General features: G+C 44.2%; 1 protein-coding gene and 1 pseudogene across 1 annotated transcript; both read left to right on the forward strand.

Moving 5' to 3' along the window:
- The first annotated feature begins 2,875 nt into the window (after window positions 1-2,875).
- LOC121586709 (ubiquilin-4) lies at window positions 2,876-13,721 on the forward strand. The gene is made up of 11 exons (XM_041903637.2): window positions 2,876-3,096; window positions 4,331-4,482; window positions 5,099-5,259; window positions 5,400-5,662; window positions 6,009-6,167; window positions 6,460-6,676; window positions 8,446-8,585; window positions 9,948-10,031; window positions 10,199-10,314; window positions 12,002-12,215; window positions 12,361-13,721. The coding sequence occupies exons 1-11, from the start codon at window positions 2,953-2,955 to the stop codon at window positions 12,511-12,513; spliced, it is 1,803 nt and encodes a 600-aa protein (XP_041759571.1). The 5' UTR covers window positions 2,876-2,952; the 3' UTR covers window positions 12,514-13,721.
- Window positions 13,722-14,732: 1,011 nt separating this feature from the next.
- LOC123484976 lies at window positions 14,733-17,445 on the forward strand (annotated as a pseudogene).
- The last annotated feature ends 448 nt before the right edge of the window (window positions 17,446-17,893 follow it).

The raw sequence follows: 17,893 nt of genomic DNA on the forward strand, positions 1-17,893 counted from the left end.
GATCAACGCTTATTCAATCACTAGTTCACCAATGTCTTCACCTTTCAGACTTCAGTTCACCATTAGGTTGAGTAACTGTCTCTGGCAAAACTATACATTTTTATCAAGGGAACATTATATAGATATATTTAGGATGCCCCTTACCTTGTTTCTTCAGTAAAAGCACCCTCTTAACTGTCTACCTTTCTGGTGAGAAAGGGAGAGAGGGATAGAGGGAAGAGAGAGAGAGAGAGAGAGAGAGAGAGAGAGAGAGAGAGAGAGAGAGAGAGAGAGAGAGAGAGAGAGAGAGAGAGAGAGAGAGAGAGAGAGAGAGAGAGAGAGAGAGAGAGAGAGAGAGAGAGAGAGAGAGAGAGAGAGAGAGAGAGAGAGGTTGCAAGCTTAGGAGGAGAGATAGGAGAATGAAAGAGAACTCCACTGGGCTGAATTCCAAAAAATTGGTCCCCATGTAACAGATGTACTTCAACGAGCCATCGCAGGGGGCACGGGATCACGTGACCTTAGTCCTTTCAGTGTGGGCTGCTGAGAGGGGGTTAGGGTAGGCTTTGGCTGGGGGGCTCCATATTCTTTATGTTTGTTTGTATTTGGTATGTTCTAGAATTGTGGGTGTGCATAGGTATGCAGTACTGCTGGAGTCAATGCAACATGCTGAAGCCAACATTTTTCCTTTCAATGGATCTGGGGCTGTGGGGGCATGGATAGACAGTTAGACACACATACAGGGAGGGATGGCCCCTCTGTCTAACTGGTTGTCCTCTCTCTAATATACAGAATACATCTGTAATCTGTAGCTCACCTGCGTCCTCATAATACTGTTTTTAATATACACCGTTAGTTGAGCAATGTGATCATAGTTTTCCATGTCACAGTATTTGAACAGTGTATACACACTCCAATACACTCACACTAACCACACTAACAACACACACACACACTGCTATTCTCAAGACAGCTACCAACGGTTCTGTGAGGCCTGAGTAAGGGATAGGTCATCTTCGACTGACAGAAATGTCATACCCTTCATCAAAAGCCACCACCACTGCGGCATTTAACAGAATCAATGGATCAAATCATAGCAATTAGAACTGCCATTTCATTTCACACAATCTTCCAATCAGTGTTAGCATTTATTCATGTGACAGATGGCCTGAGGATGCAGACGCCACAGATGCAGATAAGGGGTTTTCTGTTTGCTTCATTATGCAAGGCGGTGGGTGCGTGGTGATAACCTTATAGAGATAAAAGTGATGGTTGACAATTTCAGGACCTGTGAAACCGAGACTGTGCATATGGAGATTAAGATCTAAATCAGTGTTACATATGCTATCTGCTTTTCTTTTTCTTAAAAAGGGTAGCCTACAACAGCTTTGTCAAACTTCTATTCCAAATCACGTTTGGTTTGCATGGTAGGCTACAGACACAATAGTCTTGTTTGCTAGACTCGTTGCACTCCACCAGTAGAGCTTGTGTCAGAGATACAGCGGATGTGGGAAGAGATTAACACAATAATAAAAGTGGTCAACTTAAATATATTGATTATATTGATATATAAAACTAAAACAAAAAATAATATTCTAAGTTAGGAATACAAAGAAAAACCTTTCCCAGACAATTCAACAGGTAAGGTAGCCAGTCTTCAAGACTGGGTACCGCTCCCTTGTGGAGTGGGAGAGCTATTACATTAGTGCCTTGTCATCTGTTGCTTTTAGGTAGCCTGTCCAAATCAAATCAAATCAAAATCAATTTTTATTGGTCACATACACGTATTTAGCAGATGTTATTGAGGGTGTAGCGAAATACTTGTGTTCCTAGCTCCAGCAGTGCAGCAGTATCTAACAATTCACAACAACAGACACAAATCTAAACGTAAAAGAATGGAATTAAGAAATATATAAATGTTAGGATGAGCAATGTCGGAGTGGCATTGACTAGAATACAGTAGAATACAGTATATACATATGAAATAAGTAAACAGTAAGTAAACATAATTAAAGGGACCAGTGTTCCATTATTAAAAGTGTCCGGTGAAGATAGTTCACTCAGGCTGTTTGTTTACCATTGAAAAAATGGTCAGTTCCGGTCTACTTAACAGGGTGTGTCCCAGAGACACCAATGTAATAGCAGCTGGGTCTGATCTACTTAGTTCATTGCCTTTAATTGAACCAGAAAAAAACAGCAAGTGGGGTGTCTCGCTTCCTCTTCTGTCTCTGGCCTGTCATCCTGCAAATGTACATTGTTTGAGCATGACTTATCTCCCAGTTTCCAAGAGTAAAATACATTACATTTGTGCATTTGAATATTTTGGGGGTCCCCCCCCCACTCCCCAAAAGTTTTTATTTTTTATTTTTATTATTGCACACCTTATGCCGAGTTCAGATGCTAGTCAGAACTAGAAAACTCGGAAATGTTGGACTTTCTGATTCGTTGAACTCGGCTTTCGTATAACTACAATCAGTTAGCAAGTCAGATATTTCAGAGTTTCCTAGTGCCGACTAGCACGTGAACGTGGCACCAGAGAGCTATTTATAACTTGTCAGAAATGTCCAGATCAACTAGCACGTCAGCTAACGTTTTTTAGCTAGGTTTATTAGCCCATAGGTTGTAATGTTCGAGTCGCTCAAATATCACGACTACACATTAGACATGGCAGCATTTTTTAGAAAATGAGCTTTAAAAATGTGTAGAATTGCAGGAAATAAGCTTTAAACCTGCAAAATATTCTCTCCGGGTGTGAACAGTTTGTGTCATGAACAGTGCTTGTGCCCATAGAAATAGACGTAGCGCGTAGGGGGGAGCGGGCTGGTCCCAAGTGCTGGAAGAGGGGCCTGAGTGATACAGTTTGGGAACACCTGCATAGATAATTGATATAAGTCAATTTTTCTGGAAAGGAAGTAATGACCTATATTGACCCGGAAGTGGACGCCAAATCTGAACGATTCCATCAGAGGAGTAAAGATGGCGGACAACGGCGGCGCAGATCCTGTTAATAACAACAATAATACAACTGTTGCTTTGGAGGGAACTATTATCAAGGTCACAGTCAAAACCCCAAAAGATAAGGAGGAAATCGCCATCTCGGAAGATGCCTCTGTCACTCAGGTTCGTTCATTTTGTCAATCCGTACTAGCTGGCCAGTGAGCGGCAACTTGCTGCTATGCTACATCATCATCATGACCTGCCCACTTGCCTTGCTTGATTAGCCTGTGTCTGTAAGCATGTTGCTAGCTAGCGAACTAACATTTAAGAATCGGCCTGTGTGTAGCGATATTTAAAGCTAGCTATTGACTTGACAAGCTATTCACAAACGTTGTTATATTGCTAGCTAGATAATACGGCTCACAACTATTCCTCCGTATAACTGTTTAACTGTTTATGTACCCTAGTTAGCTAGCTAACCGGCTTGCTAGTAAGGTATTCCATAATTACACAGTCAGTAAATTGTGTCGCGTGACTTCTGTATGTTAGTCATGGCAAAAAAATTAATCAGCTTCTATGTAAGTAGCTAACATTAGTTAGGTAAATTGTTAACTAGCTAACATTGGACTAATTTTGTTAGCTAAGTGTTAGCTAGTATGCTAGTTTCTTAGCTGTTTCTCCAGAACCTTCTTTGCGCTACGTAGGTAATTAGTCTAGAAACAGTATTCTTCATCAGAATGTAACAGCATCTCATTGTTCTGAATGTCAGTTACTGGACTGTGAATCTCTTCTCCCAATGAATGATAGCTACACTGGTCCCATGTTTCACTTTAATTTGTTTTGTTATGAATCTGTCAGCTAATGCCACTTTTCTCCCTGTCACTCCAGTCCTGATTGATACCCTGAACAGCTAAATAGCCTACAGCTTATTTTACTCCTGTTTAATGTGGATCTCATATGTGTAGTATTCTTGTAGTTAGTTGTAGACTGGGGCCAGGTGTTGAATCACACAGTGTTGTCTTGTATTCAGAGAAATGTGTAGCCTAGCTGTTTCACAGTTGGAATCAGTTCTTTTGAGTAAAGCTTCTCTCATTGTGCAAAGCACAACACCAAGAGTGAGTTGGTATTCGTAATCAGGTAGTAGGATTCCTATCATAGGTTAAGCAATGAGGATTTACCCAGAAACAAGGCTTTATAATTAAAATCAGCTAATTGTTTGACTACGTCTTTTTCTTCTTTCCTCGATTTCTCCCTTTCTTTCCTCCCCCCTCTTTCTCTTGCTGTCCATCCATGTCTTTCTCTCTTTCTGCCCCCCCCCCTCTCAATTTCAATTTAAGGGGTTTTATTGGCATGGGAAACATGTTTACATTGGCAAAGTGAAATAAACAATGACCTCTCTCTCTCTCTCTTTCTCCAGTTTAAAGAGGAAATCTCACGGAGGTTCAAAGCCAAGCAGGATCAGTTGGTTCTGATCTTTGCAGGGAAGATACTGAAGGACGGGGACTCTCTCAACCAGCACGGAATAAAGGACGGCCTGACAGTCCATCTGGTCATAAAGACAGCACACAAGTAAGATGATGCAAATTCTCAAAGCGGAATGGACATTGTGTGTTTCAGGAGGATATGTCAGTCTTCTTTGGACATTTGTTTGGCAGGAATGAAGGAATTGGAATAGGGAATTTCTTCATAACATTTTGAAGAGGTGAATAAGCTATATGTAGTGGAGTTAAGATTGACTCGGGCCATATATGCTTGCTTACTCCACAGCTTGAAGTGTCTCCACTTGCGTCGCTGAATAGCTTTCGGTGGCGCAGCTGGTTAGTACGTATTCAAGCGGGCGGTCATGTGTGTTTCCAAACAAGAGTAACACTTGTTGGAGCCTTGGTACAAACAGGGACAGCGAAGGAAGCTATACGGTTAGAAGCACCGTGAAGCTCCCACGGGGGGCCAGTATGAAAAATGTATGCACTCACTAACTGTAAGTCGCTCTGGATAAGAGCGTCTGCTAAATGACTAAAATTTAAAAATTTAAATGTAATACAATATATGGTCCGAATCCATCTGTGTGTGAGCCGATGCGTGTGCACAACAACTTGCATGCATGTATCTCAATGGAAGATTTGTAGGCAGATACCAAGTTGATGTGAATATGTAAACATAACTGATCCATGCATTGTCCCTCCAGGGCAGGAGATGGCGCTAGTTCCTCCACCTCTTCCTCCGGCACCACCCAGGAGGGCAGCAGTAGTGGCAGCTCCTCTGGCCCCAGTTCTGCAGCCCACCCCTCCACCGTAGGGTCCACTGGAGGCCCTGCCTCGGCACCCCCACAGACCCCCAACATACTGAGTGAGTTTGCTAGGCTAAATACACCCACACACATGTATCTATCCACTCCCTCACACACACCCAACAATTTATACAGAAAAAGACAACCATCATCATTACCATCACCGCCTCCTGACCATACCCCTCTCCCTCCCTCCTAGCCGGGTTCGGTGGCCTGTCCAGCCTGAGCAGCATGGGCATGGGCTCAGCTAACTTCATGGAGCTGCAGCAGCAGATGCAGAGCCAGCTGATGTCCAACCCGGAGATGCTGTCCCAGATCATGGAAAACCCCCTGGTGCAGAACATGATGTCCAACCCAGACCTGATGAGGCAGATGATCGTGGCCAACCCCCAGATGCAGCAGCTGATGGAGCGCAACCCAGAGATCTCCCACATGCTCAACAACCCCGAGCTTATGAGACAGGTAAGGGGGTTTGGCCAGAGTGTACTGTGTCACATACAGCTTGGGATTGGCTGGGGTGTACACAGAAGTTGGGCTTAGTATGTAGCAGGTGCTGTTTTTGCTCTCATTATTTTTGAACTGTGGGAAGTCGACTGCTTTGAGTGGCTGATCTTTATGTTTAGCTGCATTCTAAGTTATATTATATAAAGAGGTCTTAGGGGTGGTTTCTCGAACACAGATTAAACACCCTACCCCTCTTGAGTCCCTGTACCCCAGAACCCAGTCTAGCTGATACACTCCTATCAATATTGTCCTGTTTCATACCATCACAACTCCTTAACACCCCTTCCTGTTCCCTTCTCCTCAGACCATGGAGCTGGCCAGGAACCCTGCCATGATGCAGGAAATGATGCGTAACCAGGACCGGGCGCTTAGCAACCTGGAGAGCATCCCCGGAGGCTACAATGCCCTGCGCAGGATGTACACAGACATCCAGGAACCCATGTTCAGTGCCGCACGAGACCAGGTACCCACTATGGCACCAACTGAACTTATTCCTCTTGGTCTTGCTTGTCCCCATTGTTTATTTTGTTAGATGGGGAGTATGAGGGGGAATCTAACTTTCACATAAGTGAAATGTTCATCAATTGACATCAATGCTGACAAAGTAAAAATGTGGCTTCAGTGGAAATAAGGATTCACTCATTATTGAGCTTTTTTAGCCTCAGAAACGAACTCTAATCTATCCCATGGAGAGTGCTTAACAGAAACTGGTATTCAACATGTTGATAATGACTTATCTCTCTCCTCTCTCACAGTTTGGAAACAACCCTTTCTCAGCCCTGGGGGGCAACTCTGACGGGGGGGTGCAGCCCTCGAGGACAGAGAACCGGGAGCCCCTGCCCAACCCCTGGGGCTCCACCAACCCCTCTGAGGGTGGAGGGGGCACGGGCACCACAGGCACCTCTACCACCGGCAGCACCACCCCCAGTGTGTCCAACCCTCTTGGTGTCAACTCTGCCAGTCTGGGCAACGGTACGGGAATACATAGACATACTTCCTGTTTAAGAGAATAGCATTCAAGAGGTTACTGCAGTTTCATATACTGTAATATCACGTGGATGTGAATTCCTAAATACATACATTGGGGAGAACAAGTATTTGATACACTGCCGATTTTGCAGGTTTTCCTACTTACAAAGCATGTAGAGTTCTGTAATTAAAAAATAAAAAAAATCCAGAAAATCACATTGTATGATTTTTTAAGTAATTAATTTGCATTTTATTGCATGACATAAGTATTTGATCACCTACCAACCAGTAAGAATTCCGGCTCTCACAGACCTGTTAGCCCTCCTGTTCTCCACTCATTAACTGTATTAACTGCACCTGTTTGAACTCGTTACCTGTATAAAAGACACCTGTCCACACACTCAATCAAACAGACTCCAACCTCTCCACAATGGCCAAGACCAGAGAGCTGTGTAAGGACATCAGGGATACAATTGTAGACCTGCACAAGGCTGGGATGGGCTACAGGAAAATAGGCAATCAGCTTGGTGAGAAGGCAACAACTGTTGGCGCAATTATTAGAAAATGGAAGAAGTTCAAGATAACGGTCAATCAACCTCGGTCTGGGGCTCCATGCAAGAACTCACCTCGTGGGGCATCAATGATCATGAGGAAGGTGAGGGATCAGCCCAGAACTACACGGAAGAACCTGGTCAATGACCTGAAGAGAGCTGGGACCACAGTCTCAAAGAACCATTAGTAACACACTACGCCGTCATGGATTAAAATCCTGCAGCACACGCAAGGTCCCCCTGCTCAAGCCAGCGCATGTCCAGGCCCGTCTGAAGTTTGCCAATGACCATCTGGATGATCCAGAGGAGGAATGGGAGAAGGTCATGTGGTCTGATGAGACAAAAATAGAGCTTTTTGGTCTAAACTCCACTCGCCGTGTTTGGAGGAAGAAGAAGGATGAGTACAACCCCAAGAACACCATCCCAACCGTGAAGCATGGAGGTGGAAACATAATTCTTTGTGGATGCTTTTCTGCAAAGGGGACAGGACGACTGCACTGTATTGAGGGGAGGATGGATGGGGCCATGTATCGGGAGATCTTGGCCAACAATCTCCTTCCCTCAGTAAGAGCATTGAAGATGGGTCGTGGCTGGGTCTTCCAGCATGACAACGACCCGAAACACACAGCCAGGGCAACTAAGGAGTGGCTCCGTAAGAAGCATCTCAAGGTCCTGGAGTGGCCTAACCAGTCTCCAGAACTGAACCCAATAGAAAATCTTTGGAGGGAGCTGAAAGTCCGTATTGCCCAGCGACAGCCACGAAACCTGAAGGATCTGGAGAAGGTCTGTATGGAGGAGTGGGCCAAAATCCCTGCTGCAGTGTGTGCAAACCTGGTCAAGACCTACAGGAAACGTATGATCTCTGTAATTGCAAACAAAGGTTTCTGTACCAAATATTAAGTTCTGCTTTTCTGATGTATCAAATACTTATGTCATGCAATAAAATGCAAATGAATTACTTAAAAATCGTACAATGTGATTTTCTGGATTTTTGTTTTAGATTCCGTCTCTCACAGTTGAAGTGTACCTATGATAAAAATTACAGAACTCTACATGCTTTGTAAGTAGGAAAACCTGCAAAATCGGCAGTGTATCAAATACTTGTTCTCCCCACTGTACATATAAATCAATGACACCCATACATATATCAAGCTGGGGATTGTAAAAGCACACACCTACACCCACACACCATCAACCTCCCTCCCTCTGTGTGTGTCCCAGGCATGTTCAGCAGTCCAGGCATGCAGAGTCTGATGCAGCAGATCTCGGAGAACCCCCAGCTGATGCAGAACATGCTGTCTGCTCCCTACATGCGCAGTATCATGCAGTCTCTGGCCCAGAACCCAGACATGGCCTCCCAGGTCTGTAGCAGCAGAGTAGTGGGCCCTGGGGATTATCATGGATCATAAAGTCATTGATGCGTCTCAAATGGCACCCTATTCCCTTTAAGGTGCACTACTTTAGGGTGCCATTTGGGACGAGGCCAATCTGAACCCATGGGAGGGGTATCTATAGGAATCAGTGGGAATGGGTTGTTTTGTAATTAATTGTAATGAGAACAATAAAGCAGATCTGGGCTGTATTCACAAAGCGTAGGAGTGATGATCTATGATCAGTTGAGCCTTTTAGACCAGGGATGAGCAACGGGCGTCCCGTGGGCTCCCCACCTTTGTAGGCCGCGGATCAATCCCCCCACCGAACTCAGTCAGGGTCTCAACTTACTGTTGAGCGTTAGAATGGTAGAATACACAAGGTGCAATATTATTGAAATTTGGTTGTGCATCAGCAGTTTTTCCTCTTGTGATGTCAGACACTGACAGTCACTCAATTAGCCCATGTCAGCTAACATTTTTAGATTGATAAATGAGTCTAGCCAGCTATCTAAACTTGTAGTCATGGTCAAATTAGCAGCCAGGGGGGCCCCCATTGATTTTGTTAGTCAGTCTCACACTGATATAATTTCTCTCCACCCTAAGTCAACATTAGTAGAATTGCAGGAAATTAGCTGTAAAACGGCAAATTTTTCTCTGCCCCATGGCAAGATGAGTGGAATTACAGGAAATGTGTAATAAAATTGCTAAATCTTCTCTCCGCCCCACGGCAAAATGTGTAGAATTGCAGGAAATGTTTTATCTCCGCTGTCAAGAGGGGGGAGGGGGCAACAAAATGTAACTTATGGCCCTCAAAAGGTTATGGCTGCATGTGTGGGTACGCAGACCCGCGAGCCACTGTGGCCCCTCATGATGAGTTCAGATTTTGTGGCCCCCACCCACATCAAAATTGCCCATCCCTGTTCAAGACCATAATGAGTAAGATAACACGGACAGGGGCTGGGATGATCCTAAATCAGCAGTCCTGCTCAGAGCCAAGTTGGACTGCTTGGCAGCTGGACGGAACAGATCCAGCTGGCAGTGCTTTACCTCTAGGTATCTAGAACAGATCCAGCTGGCAGTGCTTTACCTCTAGGTATCTAGAACAGATCCAGCTGGCAGTGCTTTACCTCTAGGTATCTCCATGTAGATAGACAGATGTGAGGAAGAGGGTGAACACTGGGAAAGCAGCAGGCTGCAGCTGGTGAACGACAGGACCCTGACCTTGTCTGTCTTTCTCCATTTCTCTTTCTCTCTCCTGTCTTTCTCCATTTCTCTTTCTTTCTCTCGCCCCCCCACGCTCTCTCTGTCTCTCTCGCTTTCTGTCTTTGTCACCTTCTGTTTCTCCTCCAGGTGTTGATGAATAACCCCCTGTTTGCTGGAAACCCCCAGCTACAGGAACAGTTCAGGAGCCAGCTGCCCGTCTTCCTGCAGCAGGTACACACACACAGCCGCATTTATCTCAAACTGAGAGAGAGTTGAACCTGTCCCAAGGACCTGATTGGATTGATTGAGACTGGATGGACCCTAAACAGATGATTTGGGGATTGTTTCAGAATGTTAATTGATTCATTGTTAGTTTGAATGTGACTGATGTTGTTTAGATGCAGAACCCAGAGGCTCTTTCTGTGATGACCAACCCCCGGGCCATGCAGGCTCTCCTCCAGATACAACAGGGCCTACAGACACTGCAGACAGAGGCACCGGGACTGATGCCCAGGTACACACTGACTCGCACACACACACACACACCAGTGTTTTCCACAAGTACATAGAGTAGCCAGCCAAATAGAAAAAGTACCCAGCCAGTCGCCCTGGCCAGCCAGTCACCCCCAGCTCCTTTTTTGCCCAAGTAGCTCTATTTTGGTGGTCTCTGGTACATTCTAATGTCTTGATTCCATCTGAAATACACAGCTAAATTATTGAATACTTTATTGAGTTGACCTCCCAGATTGAAAAATAAGTTGTGGTATTGTGTAGAAAGACATGACTTTACAATTTAAATGATGAAAATGTATGAATTCAATGTGTTGTTGTCTAGGTTTAAATATATATGATCAGGACTATTTTCTAAGTAAGAGAGCATTAAACCTTTTTTAACATTTAACCTGTCTTCTCTTGAGATTAAAGTCTTATTTACAGTTTTACTGCAAGATATGAATTGCCACAATGATGTTTGTTCTTCAAATTATGTATTTTATTAAAACAGAACTGAAGTAAATAGCCCACATTGTCTTTAAAAATTATTAAACGTTTAGTGTTTCCAGGTTTTCGCTCTCAAAATCACACTTTTTAAATAGAAAAACACGCAAAATTGGATGTTGTAAGTCCACAACCATGCACATACACAGACGGGGGGTTCTCGTTGCCTCTTCAGGAAAGTTGCAGGAAATACGAATCACTGATCCATTATGTTCGTGTCTTATGATAAACTTGCCCAAATTAATTAATTTTCAATACATTTGTTTGATTCCCTACTAAAGGTCAACAAATTTTTTTATTTTGTTGAATTCCGTTTTAATACCTGGATTCCGTTAGGGGCCGAAACCTAGGAAATCCTTTGGTGTACTTGTCCCGATGCGACACAATGGACATATAACCACGTTGCATGGTTTATGACTGGCAAAGGGATATAGGAGATCGACTTTATTCAGCCAGTTCGACACCTTTTATAAACTAGTCAACACTTGCTGTTCAGTTGTCAATCAACGCTACTATGCACCACGACTCCACTCGGCTGGCTACGTGAAACACGTGAAATCAAATAAATGAATGTGTCAGAAATCAATAATTAGGCTAAGTCGTGGATTTTGACTCATCGTTACCACTTACATTACATGGGACTTGCAAATTCACGAGCGCCATGCACTCTCCCTCCGTGTACATACATTTGACTGCAACCAGAGATCTGTATATAATGACGAGATGCTCATGTCTCCGCCCTAACAATTGGAGTCATCCCAAAAGCAGGAAGGCAGGCGACAAGCTTAGGTCCAAAATAAACCCATAGAAACGCATTGGGCTTATTTTGGCTGGAGTGAAACCTCTCGCTTAGCCTCTTCCTCTATGCTTTGTTCCCCTGTCATCAGTCGCTTAGTGACTGACAGGCACCTATCCTATCAATAGATTGCTAGAAGATGCATATTGTTCATTCTAGCGGGAGATGGCTCGACGAACTAGCGAATTGAAACTTTTAAATGAAAAGTAGCCAACTTCATATGAAGTGGAAAATGTAGCCAGCTGAAAATGAGTCTGTAACCGGCTGATTGGCCGACAGCCGGCGCTAATGGAAAACAATGACACACACACCCCAACCACAAGACCTAGAGAAAAAGTGTTGAAATTAGTTGTTTGAGTTGTAGATACCCTGTTACGCAATCTCCCCCTAACTCCTTTGTCTCTCTCAGTTTGGCACCAGGTGGGCTGCCAGGTGGTCTCCCTGGAGGTCTACCAGGGGGACTAGTAGGCGGATTACCAGGTGGAATACCCACAACTCCCCTGTCCACGGGAGGGGGTGTGCCTCCAGAGAACCCCGCCTCTTCGCCGAGTGCCGGGGAAAACCCCGCCCAGCAACTGATGATGCAGCAGATGCTCCAAATGTTTGCAGGAGGGAATTCCTCGGTACATACCACACACATACACATACCTGTCTTCCCTAGTTCTGTTTTACTGTTTGATTGTACTGGTCGATTGATTTATTGATTGATGGTTGGTTGACTGATTGATTGAGTGACTGACTGACTGATTGTGACTGGTCCCCCTACAGAGCCAGAGCCCGGAGGTGCAGTTCCAGCAGCAGCTGGAGCAGCTGAGCGCTATGGGCTTCATCAACCGAGAGGCCAACCTGCAGGCTCTCATCGCTACCGGAGGAGATGTCAACGCTGCCATCGAGAGACTGCTGGGCTCACAGCCCTCATAAAGACACACTCACTCACGATGCATACATCGATACAGACACATGCATACATACCCACTATCCACCTCCGCAGCAAGGGGAAAACGCACATGCAAATACATTGTCTGCAGAGAACCAAGAGAAATGAAATAAACCATCCCAAACCAACACAGACGAGACCCGGTCAGGATATGTACCATTCTAAACGTCCACTGCAGCCTCCTGTCAGATCATTCCCTAACCATGGCTCCCCTATCCCCCGGTTTTAGCCACATCCATAGAGCTTTGCTCAGCAAGACCAGACTGACCAGACCAGACCATTTCCTCAACAGAGGGGTGCCCGGTGAAGGGAGGAGGGTGAGCGAGAAGGCACAGATGTGCCTCCCTCTAAACCCTCTCCTAAACAGAAATGCTTTACCCTACCAGATTCACTAATCCCTCTTCCGCTTTAATAAAGCTGAAGGGTTTATTCAATGGGGTGGAGTGTTTGTAGTGCGGCAGATAGAAATGCCTTGCATAGAGCTTTTTATGACGCTTCTTAGCACATTCCAGGGATTTGGTTCCTGTCTATATGTTGCATTTCTAGCTGCAATGTGTTTGTAACCTTCCACCCTTTTGACTGAGCATCTGATCTGCAGGGTAAGGTATATGAAGAGCAGAGAAGGAGAAAACCACAAAACAGAGCTTTGTCAATCTCACGGATATCAGTCGAGCCTGCCCGAAACCCTTTCTATTTATTGCTAAAAGAAAAGATCCCCCACACTTCCCTAAAATAAAAAATCATTCCAGATAGGATATCTCTATCTCCACTCAGCCGTGAGTTGTTCCCTGAAGGCAGGATTGCTGTGCCTTTTTGTCTTCAACAAACCATTTAACACCAACCACTCTTATCAAATGGATCGATTTGATCAAACCCAGGCTAGTCAAATCAAATGAGTCTGCCGTTGATGGTCTAGATTGACTTCACACACAGGCGTGTCACAAGATTGAGACCTTTGGTAAGATTGAGAAATGTCATGATAATCGTTAATAAAAAAGACAGAAAGGTGTTGTTCTGTGGAAGAAGACACAAAGACAAGACGGACAGATTTCCTTTTCATTTTAATCTGATTCATTATGTATTTTAATTTGACGTGTAAGTAGTACCTAGAGATAATCTGTTTTGTCTCATCATTGAAAAAAGAAAATAAATCTTCCTGGAAAATGTATGAATAAAATATAATGAAAAGAAACTTGCCAATTTTGGTATGGTGTGGCAATGAAGTTGTAGCTTTTTGCTTTTTCTGAGAATCTCAGCATTGTAGTTGTGGTTACCTTGGCAATGGCTCTTCCATAGCTGTGCTTTGTCTGTTGGCCTCAGCTTAAATCTATCACCCACATGTTGGAACTAACCTTTAACAGTACTGTACTACAAAATAAAACAAAGTTGGTCAATAAGAACCCTCTTTCTAAGTGTGTCCATCCTCCTCACTTGTAGTAGGAAAAATATAATTATACCAGGGTTGGGGTCTATTCCATTTTAATTCCAGCTAATTCATGAAGTACACTGAAATTCCAATGCTTTTCAATTAGGAAAATGTGGAAATGGAATTTGGCTTACTGTCTGAATTGAACCCAACCCTGAATTATTCTGCAAGTTCCATTCAGCAGTCCACTCAATGTTTTGTCTGCATTACCTAAAAGATTTGTATCTTAATGGCATTGTTGCAAAAATGAAATGTCTAGAATATTTACTTAATGTTTTGATCACCTCATGCTGGGAAAGGGAAAACTTTTTTGTTATTCTAAGGTGTTTCCATTGGAATGAATGGCCACCTTTAGATTACTTATTCCGGAAGTAGTGTTTTTTTTTGTCACGTTCATAGTTTAATAATGCATTTACCTGGTAGCCTGGAGGCTCCTCAGTGTAATAATGTAATTTATCCTCAACAAACGCTAACCTGAGGGGGGAACCCAAAACTGATCTTAGATCAGTGTTGTCTAAGGGTCAGTTCATCCTATTCGCCGTAGCACTGCCTCACCGCCATACACTGAAGATGCACCTGTCAGACGAAATAGGCAGACTAAATGAAAAGAGGGGGAGGGACGGTGGAGTCTATATTCTTGTGATGACTGACTGTTCATGCTAGTGGTTCTACCTGTTACACCTGCTCTTATCTCACCTTTCCTCCCTCCCCCTCTGCCTCTCCCATGTGTCAGCTGAGCCACAGAGGGATCGGCTCTCTGTCAAACCACAAATGAACTGCCCCCATCTACAGATAAAGGAAGAGGAGTGTTAGCCTAGCCCTAACATTTTCTCTCCTTCATTTTCACCTCTGTTACACCATCTCGCTGTCTTTCCACCCTGGCTCCTTGGGAGAGAAGAGAGTAGCTTGTCTGCTGTTCTCTCTATTTTTCTCTCATTCTGTCCTTCTCCCTGTCCTGGGATCTAATGCAGTAACAGCCCTAGGATATTGACTGAAACAGGTGGAGGAGGAACCTGCCAGGGCTCGACACAGGCACAGTATGGGTGACGAAAGCTACAACTTTGTCTTCAAAGGTGAGTCTTTTGTTTGTCAAATAATCTGATTCTATAAGGAAACAAATCCCCCATTCTCTGGTTTGTGCACACAGCCTTTGGGTTTAGCTTAGTGGTGCAAAGGTTAGAGTGTGAGAGAGCTGTTTGATCTTTGGTGGTGTTTAATATTTTTAGGGAAGAGAGATGGCAGGGAAAGCAGGAAGTAGCTTCCTGGGCATGGCAAAGAACCCATGTGTCCTTTGACCTAAAATGATTATATTTACTACTGTAACTTATTTGTAGTTGTAATAGCACTTGTGGATACTAAGGTTGCACAAGGCAAACAGTGTCAAGAGTAATTACTGTATTTTCTCATTCCATTGATTCCATAGAAGTGTCCGCTACGGGCTAGGCATGCACCTCTTTGACACCAAGTCTGGTGTTGTTGGGTAGGGTAGTGGGTACACGTGATGTGTCAGAATGATGCTAGAGCAGGGTGAAGTGGGGTTGAGAGAAGTAACAGTTCCTTATTCTATTTTATATAGCAGAGAATCATGCTACCTCTACATGGTACAGTTGACAGGTTGGTGGCACTTAATTGGGAAGGTAATGGCTGGAGCAGAATAGATGGAATGGTATCAGCCAACCCATGGTTTCCAGGTGTTTGATGCCATTCCATTTGCTCCGTTCCAGCCATTATTGTGAGCCGTCCCTCCTCAGCAGCCTCTTGTGCTGCGGTTATATCTGAAACATCTAACATTGCACCTAAGTCATGGTGCTTCTCACCATTGAGAAATGCAGTATTGATATATTACACTTGATAAAATCTCTGTCATCCTTTAGTGGTTCTGATTGGTGAGTCTGGTGTTGGGAAGAGCAACCTGCTGTCACGCTTCACCAAGAATCAGTTTAACCATGACAGCCGCACCACCATCGGAGTGGAATTCAGCACCCGCACTGTTCAGCTGGATACCTTCACCATCAAGGCTCAGATCTGGGACACGGCAGGGCTGGAGAGATACAGAGCCATCACTTCAGCGTGGGTACACACACCGGAACGCATGCACACACACTCCTTGTACACAATACACACACAGGAATACAGAGATCTACAGAGCCAATCACCTCAGTGTGAATATGTACACACAGATATTTGCAAACACAAACACATATATGCAAACACACCCATATTTCTCTGACTCCACTCATCTGATGCTCTCTCTCTCTCTGTCTCTCTCTCTGTTTCCAGGTACTACAGAGGGGCAGTGGGGGCTCTGCTGGTGTATGACATCACCAAGCACCTGACCTATGAGAGTGTGGAGCGTTGGCTGAAGGAGCTGTACGATCACGCTGACCCTCACATCCTGGTCATGCTGGTGGGCAACAAGAGTGACCTGGAGACCCTGGAGGACCGTGCCCACCGAGGGAGGCCAAGGACTTCGCAGGTGATCATTTACTTAATTACCAGTTACTTACTAGTTAATTGAAGTTAATCTTGGTTAACCCAGAACAAAAATCTTGGGTAATTTGGCTAAGCGCAGAATCTGTCCACGAGAGATTAGTTACCAGTTACCTACTAGTTACTGACCAATTATCTGTTACTTACCAGTTAGCAGATAGTTAGTTACCAGTTACCAGTTAGTTAGCAGTTAACTTACTAGTTACTTACCAGTTACCAGGTATTTATCAGTTACCAGTTACTTAGTTACCAGTTAGACAAGTATGCAATATGCAGTCAATGACAGAAAGTGACAAAATATTGCAATATTTTTCATATTGTTTTTCCATATTATAGCATGTCAATTTCTGACGGTAATGTAAAACAAATTACCAGCTTTGCACCAATGAAAAGTAATTCTACGGTTGGTTTTTCACGGCTTGATTGAGTATGATGTACTGAGAATAAACTCAACAAGGTATTCCTTCTCATGCAGAAAAGAAGGGGCTCTTGTTTATGGAGACGTCAGCTCTGGATTCTACCAACGTTGAAGCTGCTTTCCAGGAAGTTCTCACAGGTTCTTATTATGTTGCGCTTGTACTTCATACCTTTATTTACAAAACGTTAGACAACACCATGTCATGTGGATCTCTACTATTGTGCTGTGTGCACATTTCTGCTATGCACCTTTTCTGTGATCTGTGTATGCATGACAATGACCACTGTTTGACGTGATCATTTCTGTTACCCCCAGCGATCCACAAGAAGGTGGCCAGTCGAGAGGTGACCCACGGGTCCATCAGTGCCGTGACCCTGTCCAATACTACTGGAACGGCTAGCGAAGTCCAGGAGGAACGCAGGACCTGCTGCAAGAACCTCTGACCGGTTCTGACTGATTCTGACCAGCTCTGACTGGTTCTGATGGTTCTTTCAGGTATTAAAGAGAATCTTCCTACTCGGCCCTCATTCAGAATTAAGGGAATCTATGTTGATGACTACAGGAGGCATAGCCACAGGAAGTAGGGGGTGCTGAGGTGCTGCAGCACCCCTAAAAATTGTTTTGTAGTGCACTGGGCCTTTGCTAGTCCTGTATTAGCGGACCAATATAAATTATGCCCCCCGTCCCCAATCTGCAAAAAAAATCGCAGCACCCCAACCACCGAACATCTTCCCACAGCTATGACAGGAGGGCTGTCCAAACCAAAGACCAGGCCACATCTACACTTTGTCAATAAGTACACTATTGGTGTCACCTATATTCTTCCTGTTCGGCTAAAGGTTGCAGACCACTGAAAATATTTGTGTGGAATGTTTTTTTTTAATGCTTGTTAAACTTGAGCAAATTATTATCTGCCAAATAAGTCTTGTTGAGGTCTATTTGAAAGGAGGAACTGCGTTCTTTTTGGATATTCATCATGTTCATGTATTGTTTGTAACCAAGATGAAAAAATGGTATGAGGTTTTGTGTT

Source organism: Coregonus clupeaformis, unplaced genomic scaffold, assembly GCF_020615455.1.
Source record: "Coregonus clupeaformis isolate EN_2021a unplaced genomic scaffold, ASM2061545v1 scaf0520, whole genome shotgun sequence".
NCBI lineage: Eukaryota > Metazoa > Chordata > Actinopteri > Salmoniformes > Salmonidae > Coregonus > Coregonus clupeaformis.

Bases quoted from the DNA above. Each gene is read 5' to 3' on its own strand.
- LOC121586709 (XM_041903637.2), top strand. From the start codon at position 2,953: ATGGCGGACAACGGCGGCGCAGATCCTGTTAATAACAACAATAATACA. The intron at 6,677-8,445 runs GTACGGGAATAC...TGTGTGTCCCAG, and splicing joins CTCTGCCAGTCTGGGCAACG to GCATGTTCAGCAGTCCAGGC. The intron at 10,315-12,001 runs GTACACACTGAC...TGTCTCTCTCAG, and splicing joins GCACCGGGACTGATGCCCAG to TTTGGCACCAGGTGGGCTGC.